We start from the raw sequence: 12,979 nt of genomic DNA, 5'->3' as shown, positions 1-12,979 counted from the left end.
TTTTCGATGTCTTCACATTTTTCCTGCAGCCATTTCGTCTTAGCTTCCCTGCACTTCCTATTTATTTCATTCCTCAGCGACTTGTATTTCTGTATTCCTGAATTTCCCGGAACATGTTTGTACTTCCTCCTTTCATCAATCAACTGAAGTATTTCTTCTGTTACCCTTGGTTTCTTCGCAGCTACCTTCTTTGTACCTATGTTTTCCTTCCCAACTTCTGTGATGGCCCTTTTTAGAGATGTCCATTCCTCTTCAACTGTACTGCCTACTGCGCTATTCCTTATTGCTATATCTATAGCGTTAGAGAACTTCAAACGTATCTCGTCATTCCTTAGTACTTCCGTATCCCACCTCTTTGCGTATTGATTCTTCCTGACTAATGTCTTGAACTTCAGCCTACTCTTCATCACTACTATATTGTGATCTGAATCTATATCTGCTCCTGGGTACGCCTTACAATCCAGTATCTGATTTCGGAATCTCTGTCTGACCATGATGTAATCTAATTGAAATCTTCCCGTATCTCCCGGCCTTTTCCAAGTATACCTCCTCCTCTTGTGATTCTTGAACAGGGTATTCGCTATTACTAGCTGAAACTTGTTACAGAACTCAATTAGACTTTCTCCTCTTTCATTCCTCGTCCCAAGCCCATATTCTCCTGTAACCTTTTCTTCTACTCCTTCCCCTACAACTGCATTCCAGTCGCCCATGACTATTAGATTTTCGTCCCCCTTTACATACTGCATTACCTTTTCAATATCCTCATACACTTTCTCTATCTGTTCATCTTCAGCTTGCGACGTCGGCATGTATACCTGAACTATCGTTGTCGGTGTTGGTCTGCTGTCGATTCTGATTAGAACAACCCGGTCACTGAACTGTTCACAGTAACACACCCTCTGCCCTACCTTCCTATTCATAACGAATCCTACACCTGTTATACCATTTTCTGCTGCTGTTGATATTACCCGATACTCATCTGACCAGAAATCCTTGTCTTCCTTCCACTTCACTTCACTGACCCCTACTATATCTAGATTGAGCCTTTGCATTTCCCTTTTCAGATTTTCTAGTTTCTCTACCACGTTCAAGCTTCTGACATTCCACGCCCCGACTCGTAGAACGTTATCCTTTCGTTGATTATTCAATCTTTTTCTCATGGTAACCTCCCCCTTGGCAGTCCCCTCCCGGAGATCCGAATGGGGCACTATTCCGGAATCTTTTGCCAATGGAGAGATCATCATGACACTTCTTCAATTACAGGCCACATGTCCTGTGGATACACGTTACGTGTCTTTAATGCAGTGGTTTCCATTGCCTTCTGCATCCTCATGTCGTTGATCATTGCTGATTCTTCCGCCTTTAGGGGCAATTTCCCACCCCTAGGACAAGAGAGTGCCCTGAACCTCTATCCGATCCTCCGCCCTCTTTGACAAGGCCGTTGGCAGAATGAGGCTGACTTCTTATGCCGGAAGTCTTCGGCCGCCAATGCTGATTATTTATCAAAATTTAGGCAGTGGCGGGGATCGAAACCGGGACCGAAGACGTTTTGATTATGAATCAAAGACGCTACCCCTAATGTGGAATGCAAATAACAATAAAAGAAAAACATTTTAACGATTACTTGGGTTCTACTAAAGTCTATTGATTTATAACGCTTGTAAAACTTGATAATGACCTAACGCCGAAATCTAGATTGCGAAATAAAACCTGTTGTACAGTCAAATGAGGGTTATTTCTTTCAGAAAATTGTGAGTAGTCTCACCACTTATTCGAGTCACATATTCCAATTCCATGATGCACTTCGCACTTTTTTTTTCTTGCATACTTTTTTTTTGGACCACAGCATTGTGGTGTATGCACTTTATTATTGACACTTGCATATAATGCTGTAGGCATTAGTATGTACCATATTTTATCTTTTAATTTTTTAAATATTTTTTAAACTTTTTGTCACTAATTTTTATATTCTTATCTGACTTCTATTTATTTGTGTTGTATTTTCTTCGACAGCCTTCTGAAAAAGGGCACTAAGCGTCTGAAACCGGCGAAGAAATTAAATATCGTTTATGCAGCTGGTTGCTTATTATTTCATTATACACGACTACAGTTGCTGAAGATGGAAAAAAACGCTAAAACTTTTCTGTTGTAAAAGGAATATATTCTCAAAATCATTTATGATGTGTGCTAACTCGCAGACCTAAGTCATAAATTTATACCATGGTTTCTTTCAGTTGGATGTAATTGTTTGAAATCCTGCTTTGTTATAATTGTATGAGAAATTATTCGTAATTAAGTATTCTGAAACTCTTTCTTATTATTGATATTACTGTGTGAGAAGTTATCTGAAGTATTATTGAAATACTTCAAATGGCTCTAAGCACTATGGGACTAAACATCTGAGGTCATCAGCCCCCTAGACTTAGAACTACTTAATCCCAACTAACCTAAGGACATCACACACATCCATGCCTAAGGCAGGATTCGAACCTGCGACCGTAGCAGCAGCGCGGTTCCGGGCTGAAGCGCCTAGAACCGGTCGGCCACAGCGACCGGCCATTATTATTATTCTTTCTTTTCTCAGACGTTATGTCTGGTCAAAAATGGAAAGTGACGCGGCCCTCCATCAAGCGTGACTTCCTTTTAACTGTACGGTATATGTTACATTGCATTTAGGAACTTTCGGGCGATTGAACATGTATCAATAATTACAGATTTCTGTAGTTGTATATATAAGTTTGGATGTAGCTGTATTGCGTTGATGTACTGGTGGATATTGTGTGGTATGACTCCTGTAGTTGATAGTATAATTGGTATAATGTCAACTTTATCCTGATGCCACATGTCCTTGACTTCCTCAGCCAGTTGGATGTATTTTTCAAGCTTTTCTCCAGTTTTCTTCCGTATATTTGTTGTATTGGGTATGGATATTTCGATTAGTTGTGTTAATTTCTTCTTTTTATTGGTGAGTATGATGTCAGGTTTGTTACATGTGTAGTTTTATCTGTTATAATGGTTCTGTTCCAGTATAATTTGTGTTCAACATTCTCCAGTACATTTCGTGGTGCATACTTGTATGTGGGAACGTGTTGTTTTATTAGGATATGTTGTATGGCAAGCTGTTGATGTATTATTTTTGCTACATTGTCATGTCTTCTGGGGTATTCTGTATTTGCTAGTATTGAACATCCGCTTGTGATGTGATCTACTGTTTCAATTTGTTGTTTGCAAGGTCTGCATTTATCTGTTGTGATATTGGGATCTTTAATAATATGCTTGCTGTAATATCTGGTGTTTATTGTTTGATCCTGTATTTCAATCATGAATCCTTCCGTCTCACTGTATATATTGACTTTTCTTAGCCATGTGTTGGATGTGTCTTGATCGATGTGTGGCTGTGTTAGATGATACGGGTGCTTGCCATGTAGTGTTTTCTTTTTCCAATTTACTTTCTTCGCATCTGTTGATGTTATGTGATCTAAAGGGTTGTAGAAGTGGTTATGAAATTGGAGTGGTGTAGCCGATGTATTTATATGAGTGATTGCTTTGTGTATTTTGCTAGTTTCTGCTCGTTCTAGAAAGAATTTTCTTAAATTATCTACCTGTACATAATGTAGGTTTTTTATGTCGATAAATCCCCTTCCTCCTTCCTTTCTGCTTAATGTGAATCTTTCTGTTGCTGAATGTATGTGATGTATTCTATATTTGTGGCATTGTGATCGTGTAAGTGTATTGAGTGCTTCTAGGTCTGTGTTACTCCATTTCACTACTCCAAATGAGTAGGTCAATATTGGTATAGCATAAGTATGTATAGCTTTTGTCTTGTTTCTTGCTGTCAATTCTGTTTTCAGTATTTTTGTTAGTCTTTGTCTATATTTTTCTTTTAGTTCTTCTTTAATATTTGTATTATCTATTCCTATTTTTTATCTGTATCCTAGATATTTATATGCATCTGTTTTTTCCATCGCTTCTATGCAGTCGCTGTGGTTATCCAATATGTAATCTTCTTGTTTAGTGTGTTTTCCCTTGACTATGCCATTTTTCTTACATTTGTCTGTTCCGAAAGCCATATTTATATCATTGCTGAATAGTTCTGTTATCTTTAGTAATTGGTTGAGTTGTTGATTTGTTGCTGCCAGTAGTTTTAGATCATCCATGTATAGCAAATGTGTGATTTTGTGTTGGTATGTTCCAGTAATATTGTATCCATAATTTGTATTATTTAGCATCTTGGATAGTGGGTTCAGAGCAAGGCAGAATCAGAAAGGACTTAATGAGTCTCCTTGGTATATTCCACGCTTAATCTGTATTGGCTGTGATGTGATATTATTTTAATTTATTTGGATATTAAGTGTGGTTTTCCAATTTTTCATTACTATGTTTAGGAACTGTATCAATTTAGGATCTACTTTGTATATTTCCAATATTTGTAGTAACTATGAGTGGAGTACACTATCAAAAGCTTTTTGGTAATCAATGTATGCGTAGTGTAGCGACCTTTGTTTAGTTTTAGCTTGATATGTCACCTCTGCATCTATTATCAATTGCTCTTTACATCCTTGTGCTGCTTTGCAACAGGCTTTTTGTTCTTCATTTATAGTTTTATTCTTTGTTGTGTGTGTCATTAATTTCTGTGTAATGACTGAAGTTAATATTTTGTATATTGTAGGTAGGCATGTAATGGGGCGATATTTAGCTGGGTTTGCTGTGTCTGCTTGATCTTTAGGTTTCAGATAAGTTATTCCATGTGTAAGTGTATCAGGGAATGTATATGGGTCTGCAATGTAACTGTTAAATAATTTAGTTAAATGTGAGTGTGTAGAGGTGAACTTCTTTAACCAGAAATTTGCTATTTTATCTTTTCCGGGGGCTTTCCAGTAGTGAGTAGAATTAATTGCTTGGGTGAAGTCATGTTGCAAAATTATCACTTCAGCCATTTGTCGTATCATCTTGTATGCGTCTGTTTCTGCTTGTATCCACCGTGCATGACTGTTATGCTGTACCGGGTTTGACCATATGTTGCTCCAGAAGTGTTCCATGTCTGTTATGTTTGGTGGATTGTCTATTTTAATGTGTGTGTTATCTATTGTCTGGTAAATTTTCTTTTGGTTTGTGTTGAATGTTTGGTTTTGTTTCCTTCTATTTTCACTTTTTTTGTATCTTCTAAGTCGTTTGGCCAATGCTTGTAATTTCTGCTTCTTTTCATCTAATTGCTCTATCGCTTCTTGTTGTGAGATTTTACCTAACCTTTTTCGTTTTTTGTCTTACATTTCATTTCTTATAAATTGTGTTTGCTGTCCAATGTCTTTTCTCAGTTTTTCTATTGTGATCTGTAGCCTGTGTTGCCATCCTGGTTTTGTGGGTTTCTTCTGTGTGTTGGTTGATTCTGATCTCTGCCTAGTGTGCATATTTAGTGTAGTGAGTGCTCCTATATAAACCAGTAGTTGTAACTCTTCCATAGTTGTATTTTCATTTATTTTGTTGTGTATGATTGTGTTGATAGTTGTTATTGTTGTTTCGACTTGTGGGTTATTTGGTGGTATATGCAAGGATGGTCCAATGTCTGTATTTGTGTCTTTGTATTCTATATATGCCAACTGAAATTTTTCTTCTATATCTAACATGTGTGTCACTTCGTGTTCTATTTGTGCTTGTTCTGGTGGCTGTCTTAAGATTTCGTTTTCCTCTGATTGTTTAATTGATGTGTGTTGTTCTTTGTTTGTTTGCTCTGGGGTGTTTGAGTCCATTACTGTATTTTCTTCTTCTTCTGATTGCACATTATTTTGTTCCAGTATTTGTTGTACTTGTTGTTTGATGTTTGCTAATTCTGACTGGGGTATCCTGTTATTTTTTATTATTGCACGGATCTGATCAGCTAGTCGTTGTTCTGTAAAAAATTTTAATTCTGGGTATCTGGTAATAAATGTTGTGTATACTTGTGATCTGTATCCAGTTGTGTTGGTTCCTAAGTTTGTTGCATGGTAATAACAGAACATGAGGTGTCTGTTATCTTCATCTGACCATCTCATCCTCTGTCTTTGTTTTCCTTCTAGAGTGGTTGGAGGAAGCATATCCTGCAAAACACTTCTATTTCGATTTAAATCATTTTCCGTGTGGCTAGCAGTGTCGTTACCATTGTGGACGGGCATAGGGTTCAAGCGTCGTGCCCGACCATGACAGCGCTTGTCCGAGGCTTCATTAGTTCTGTCCTGAACCAACTAATCACACTAAAAGGGGGGTTAGCCCTATTAGTGGTTTGTTCTTTTCGCCGCGTTTTACGACTGGCAGAATATACCGGAGGCTTATTCTTTTCTCGGGCCTCCACGGGGTCGGAGAGGGACCTCTTCAACTTTATTATTATTATTATTACTGCGTGAGGCATCATTTCCATTAACTTTTATGGATTGTTGAAATTTTAAATTGTTAGTGGGGATTGTTAAAATCATCTGAACGGAATGTTTGTTGGCTTTTAATATCGTAAGAAATGGATGTTGTCTTGAAGAAATGTAACACCCACTTCATACTAACCCTTCCACTCACTGAAGCTGTAACATTGAGTAACGATAAAGGCTATGTTACGGCAGAGTCAGGGCTGCAAGGAGTGTCAGAATCAGAGACATTATGTATAATACTGGGAAAGACAGCACAATTAACAATAGATAATAAGGAATTGCACGGTCAATTAGTAGCACAGCCGGTACAGTGAAGTGTAGACGTGTTAGCTGTGGATCTAGTTACTCCTTTTTCTGGTAAATCGACTGAGGATGTGCAAGCATTTGTTGGGGACCTTAACGATTTCGCGGAGATTGAAGTTTGGACTGATGTGGAGCTTATATGAATGGCAAAGTTAAGGTTAGTGGGAGTAGCAAAGGCTCATGTGGGATTTACGGAAGTTCTTAAGAGAGTAAAAGCATTTGAGGAGTTTGAGAAGGCGTTGGTACGAAGGCAGAACAGTGCCAGACAATTCCGAGAGCAGTTAGATACGGCAGTGAAGAAGAGAGTCTGTGGAAGAATTTGCGGATAGGGTAAGAAAGATCAATGGTTGCATGCATGAGTTAGGACAAGCATTTGACGCATGTTTAAGGGGGCTGCCTACAGATATGTCAAGAAGAGTGCAAACAGAAGTTCCAGTTGATTTTTACGCAGCTGTTAGGCTGACAGTAGAATGCGAGGAAATTTATGTGTTGAGCCAATTACAAGGCAGGCAGGGAGTATTTTCAGCTAATATAAGGTGTTATAGATGTGAGCAGATGGGACACGTAGAGGCAATGTCGCCAACACGAAAGAATGACTGTAAGAGCAGAGGTCAATATAATCACAGCCGTAGTTTCAGAGGTAGTGTACTGGGGAAAAACAAACGTTAAACGCCGGAGGGAACCCGATGTTCAACGACGGGCTTTCCCAATAAAATTAGATGCCACGGAAGTGTATGCAGGGGCGGACTGTACGATGGAAGGAGAAGTAGGAGAGAAGAATTATAGTATGTTATTGGACACAGGGGCCAGATACCATTGAAACTGCATTACGAGGAAAAGTGAAGCATCTGAAGAGAAATGAATGGAATCAATGGATATAGATTTTTCTGTGGATACGTTTAAGTTCAGTCATTGTGCAGAAACTGTGCCACATGTAACTGAGTGCTACTACATGATTCTGGAACTGGCTTTCTTACATCTGCATCGTGCCAAAATCGACCTACATCAACATACAATGGAACCTGACTGAATGAAGTTTAAGTTAGGTGAAGCTCTTGCCAGTGTAGGGCTGTCGAAAGGGGAGTCTATCGCATGTGATGAAACAATTAAACCGTGAGCAATTGTATTAAGTCTCGATTCACACAACTACATACCGAAGGATACCAGGAAATCGCGTTGGATTAATTTTGGCTCTAACTTACCTATGGGGATGTTATGCGTGGTGGAACCGTGAGAAGGAAATGAATTACTAGATCCGGCAGGTTGTTTTGTGAAAAGGAGTATTGTACGTGTGCGTGATGTGAATGCGGAAAAAGGCATACCTGTAATCGTGGATAATTTTGGCGCCGAGGATTTGAGGTTAACAAAGGGGTTGTGAATCGCTAACATGAGTATCCTGGATGAGGAAGAGTGGGGCAGGAGGAGTTTCGGCCAGACGCCATTGAAACTGCATTATGAGGAAAAGTGAAGCATCTGAAGAGGAATGATAACAAGCAGATGGAGGAGTTACTGTTGGACTTTAAAGATTTTTTCCAATGGGGCCATTGGCATCCACGCATATTACACAGCACCAGATACCGATAGGGCGTCAATTACCGGTGTACTTGCAACCCATATTGAGTACTGAGGTACTTACAGCCGATTCTGGAGAAGTTCATTAATCAGCAAATGGAGGATGGGATTATTCAGGAAATTAATAGCCAACGGGCCACAGGAATTGCCATTGTGCCTAAAAAATCAGTGGATGGATCAGGAAAATACAAGTTTTGTTCCAATTATCGACAATTGAATGCCAAGACTGTAACAGATGCCTACCCTTGCCAAACACTACGGAAATTATAGACGATATGGGCCAGTGCAAGTAATTTTCGAGGACAGGCTTGAAAAGTGATTCCCATCAGTTGGAATTGGTTCCAGGAGACTATCTGAAGAGAGCATTCTTTACAGGGAGACAATCAATTTAGGACGACGTCTTCTGGGTTGGAAAACGCACCTACGACATTTCAGATATTGTTGGATAAGGTTGTAAGAGTTTTAAAATCATGTCAGTCTATGGTATATCGGAATTGTTGTTTGAACTGCTAACTGACCACGTTTCATTTCCGTACAAGGCTACAGCGCAGACAAATTTCTTCAAAAAAACTCCCTAACATCTAAATTTATATCCGATTTCGCGAAATTTCTCTTTTTCAGAAACGCTTTCTTTATTTAAGTCAGTTCGTTCTTTACTGCTCTCTACTTTAGCTATCATCAGTTATTTTGCTGCTCAAATGGCAAAACTCGTCTCCTAATTTTAGTCTTATTTCATGATCTAATTCCCGTAACACAGTCTGATTTAATTCGACTACATTCCATTACCCTTCTGTTACTTTCACTAATGTTCATCTTATCGCCTCTTTTCAAGGCACTATCCACTTAGTTGAACTGTTCTTCCAAGTAATTAAGCTCTATATGACAGAACTACAATGGCGTTGGCAAACCTCGGAAGTTTTGGTCTCTCACCGGCAAACTTAATACCCTTTCCAAATTTCTCCTTGGTTTCCTTTACTGCTTGGCCATCGTACACAATGAATAACGTTGGGGCGAGCCTACAGCCCTGTCTCACTCCATTCTCAACAACTGCTTCGCTTTCATGTCCTTTGAGGCTTCTAATGGCAATCTGGTTTCTGTAAAAGTTCTACATAACTTTTCGCTCCCTGTGTTTTATCCTTGCTATTTTCAGAATTTCAACGAGGGTAGTCCAGTCAACACTGTCGAAATCTTTCTCCAAATCTACAAATGATATAGACGTAGGTTTGACTTCTTCAAGCGATATTCTAAAATAAATCTTAGAATCAATATTGCCTCAGATGTTCCTATTTTTCCCTGGAACACAAAGGAATGTTCCCCGACGTTGGGGTCTACCGGTTTCTCTATTCTTCTGTAAATACTTCGTGTCGGTATTTGCAGCCTTGACTTACTACACTGATAGTTCGATAATAATCACGTTTGTCGGTTCTGCATTCTTTTGAACTGGAATTATTTAATTCTCCTTGAAGTCTGAGGATATTTCGCCTATCTCATATACAGGGTGTTAGGGGTTAAGTGCAGATATTTTTATTCGTGACTGAGTACAATGTACTGAACAACATTACATCAGTATTTACTTCATTTGCAGGATAATAATTACAGTTATTGGGAGTAGTATGTTTTTAGGTTGGTTAGTACCTCCAAGCACATGTGGAAAGAGCAAGCCGTTAATGCTTCTCAGGCCAGGCGTTGAAGTGTAGACCTGTGGACGCAAAACGGTTAGTCTATACTGACAGGCATACTCCACTTAGTGGTGTAGTTACGACCGTGCAGAAAACATCGAGTATTAAATTATGTGACATGTTTGTGGGAAACCTGACACAGAAAAAGGAAGTGACGTGGGTACTTATTAAAGTACAATATCTGCACGAACACACCTAACACTCAGTATCTTGCGCACCAGGAGGAACAGTTTTGTCATGACAAGGATGTCAATGATGTAAACATATATTATGAAGACATAATCAATGTCTACGATTTAGACATCCTTGTAGAAAAGAAAAAGCAAATGAGTAGAATCTGAAATTGGCATTTGGTTCGTAGATAGCCATGACGAACAAATAAATATGTATCCAGGAGTACCGCTAACCGCCTGGAACAGATTTGTCAGTGAGTGTACCTGGTTGCCGCGACGCGCCCTTTGCGCCCGCCCTTCTCCGGTGGAGGTGGGAGTGGCGCCTTCTCCGGCTGTGGAACTGCCGCCTTCATTGGCCGCTCGTCCCGGAAGGCCATCATCTTCTCGGTCATCCCTGGGTGCTTCATAGTCTCCTCTTCGATCGTCTCGTGCTGCAAAATCGAGGACCATACCATATGTCATTAACCATATCCAGATCTCACCCGATACTATTATAGTCTTATGGACTGGGAGGCCCTCGAGGAGTAGGTCAGCTGCTTAATTTGAAAGATTTTGTCTCGTCAAGGACAGTGACAGCGCACCTTTACTGTTGTGTTGTTAGCGTATTTGCCCAGTTAACGCGGTATTGGCTACGATTTGCGCTCGTGGGGAGCACCTGAAGTGCTGCTGGATTCCTACATCAACGTGCTATTTGGAGGAGGAGCGAGTGAGGCAGATAAATTCCTAATGCTGCAGCAAGGGGAGAATAGCGAAGAGGTATTTGCAATGCAATGAGACTGTTCATAGAAGGCGAGCATTCCATTTCATTTTTAAATACAGGATTTTTATCAATGAGTTTATTTTCAAGATTTTATTCTTCTACATAATTAACAAAAGCTTTTTCATGGAGTGTCAATGACTGTCCCATCTAGGTTAGGGATATTTTTACCAGAGTGCTTTATTTTTTATCTTTTAGTACAATGTGTATTGGAGCTATAACTCCAGTACTAAGTCAACGTTTTATTCTTTTGCGACAGAATTGAATTTATCTTTTAACTAAATAAGTACATTATACATTGAAGGTATAAGCAGAACGAAACATCTTAAGCATCATACGAAACAAGTTACATACAGGTATATGACACTGAAATATGATGTTAATAAGTTTGTATAGGCTTGGAATTTACACTACTTGATGTATCAAGAACAATGGTCCAATAAGTCTGGATCAATACAGTTTAAAATATTTTGAATGTGAATCTTGGTGGGCCTTGGTTAGTTTCATAATAGGAAAAATTTTGTGTACACAATTTGTAAGAAGCCTGTAGAATTTTAGAACATGTTTTTTGCTCGAGTATCATGTCGTTTTTGGAAACCCAGAATCTACTGTATAGGAATCAACACGGATTCCGGAAACAGCGATCGTGTGAGACCCAACTCGCTTTATTTGTTCATGAGACCCAGAAAATATTAGATACAGGCTCCCAGGTAGATGCTATTTTCCTTGACTTCCGGAAGGCGTTCGATACAGTTCCGCACTGTCGCCTGATAAACTAAGAGCCTACGGAATATCAGACCAGCTGTGAGGCTGGATTGAAGACTTTTTACCAAACAGAACACAGCATGTTGTTATCAATGGAGAGACGTCTACAGACGTTAAAGTAACCTCTGGCGTGCCACAGGGGAGTGTTATGGGACCATTGCTTTTCACAATATATATAAATGACCTAGTAGATAGTGTCGGAAGTTCCATGCGGCTTTTCGCGGATGATGCTGTAGTATACAGAGAGGTTGCAGCATTAGAAAATTGTAGCGAAATGCAGGAAGATCTGCAGCGGATAGGCACTTGGTGCAGGGAGTGGCAACTGACCCTTAACATAGACAAATGTAATGTATTGCGAATACATAGAAAGAAGGATCCTTTATTGTATGATTATATGATAGCGGAACAAACACTGGTAGCAGTTACTTCTGTAAAATATCTGGGAGTATGCGCGCGGAACGATTTGAAGTGGAATGATCATATAAAATTAATTGTTGGTAAGGCGGGTACCAGGTTGAGGTTCATTGGGAGTGTCCTTAGAAAATGTAGTCCATCAACAAAGGAGGTGGCTTACAAAACACTCGTTCGACCTATACTTAAGTATTGCTCATCAGTGTGGAATCCGTACCAGATCGGGTTGACGGAGGAGATAGAGAAGATCCAAAGAAGAGCGGCGCGTTTCGTCACAGGGTTATTTGGTAACCGTGATAGCGTTACGGAGATGTTTAGCAAACTCAAGTGGCAGACTCTGCAAGAGAGGCGCTCTGCATCGCGGTGTAGCTTGCTCGCCAGATTTCGAGAGGGTGCGTTTCTGGTTGAGATATCAAAAATGGTTCAAATGGCTCTGAGCACTATGGGACTCAACTGCTGAGGTCATTAGTCCCCTAGAACTTAGAACTACTTAAACCTAACTAACCTAAGGACATCACAAACATCCATGCCCGAGGCAGGATTCGAACCTGCGACCGTAGCGGTCTTGCGGTTCCAGGCTGCAGCGCCTTTAACCGCACGGCCACTTCGGCCGGCGGTTGAGATATCGAATATATTGCTTCCCCCTACTTATACCTCCCGAGGAGATCACGAATGTAAAATTAGAGAGATTCGAGCGCGCACGGAGGCTTTCAGACAGTCGTTCTTCCCGCGAACCATACGCGACTGGAACAGAAAAGAGAGGTAATGACAGTGGCACGTAAAGTGCCCTCAGCCACACACCGTTGGGTGGCTTGCGGAGTATAAATGTAGATGTATAGATGTAGATGTAGATGTAATATCGCTACCTATCCCGCGGCGGTACCGATAGTCGCAGAAGGCGACAGTCGAGGGTAGTAATTAAGGTTC

At 40.0% G+C, this 12,979-nt stretch overlaps 1 protein-coding gene across 1 annotated transcript in view; it reads right to left on the bottom strand.

Annotated features, from left to right (window-relative positions):
* The window catches only part of LOC126195550 (nascent polypeptide-associated complex subunit alpha, muscle-specific form-like), a 109,352-nt gene that overhangs the window by 36,045 nt on the left and 60,328 nt on the right, over positions 1 to 12,979 (bottom strand). Inside the window, exon 6 of the mRNA XM_049934173.1 lies at positions 10,384 to 10,550. Within this exon, the coding sequence (XP_049790130.1) occupies positions 10,384 to 10,550 (167 nt within the window). The remainder of the gene's footprint in view (positions 1 to 10,383; positions 10,551 to 12,979) is intronic.

This window comes from Schistocerca nitens, chromosome 7 (assembly GCF_023898315.1).
Source record: "Schistocerca nitens isolate TAMUIC-IGC-003100 chromosome 7, iqSchNite1.1, whole genome shotgun sequence".
NCBI classification, from domain to species: Eukaryota; Metazoa; Arthropoda; class Insecta; order Orthoptera; family Acrididae; genus Schistocerca; species Schistocerca nitens.
This window is presented reverse-complemented; position numbering and strand designations above follow the sequence as displayed.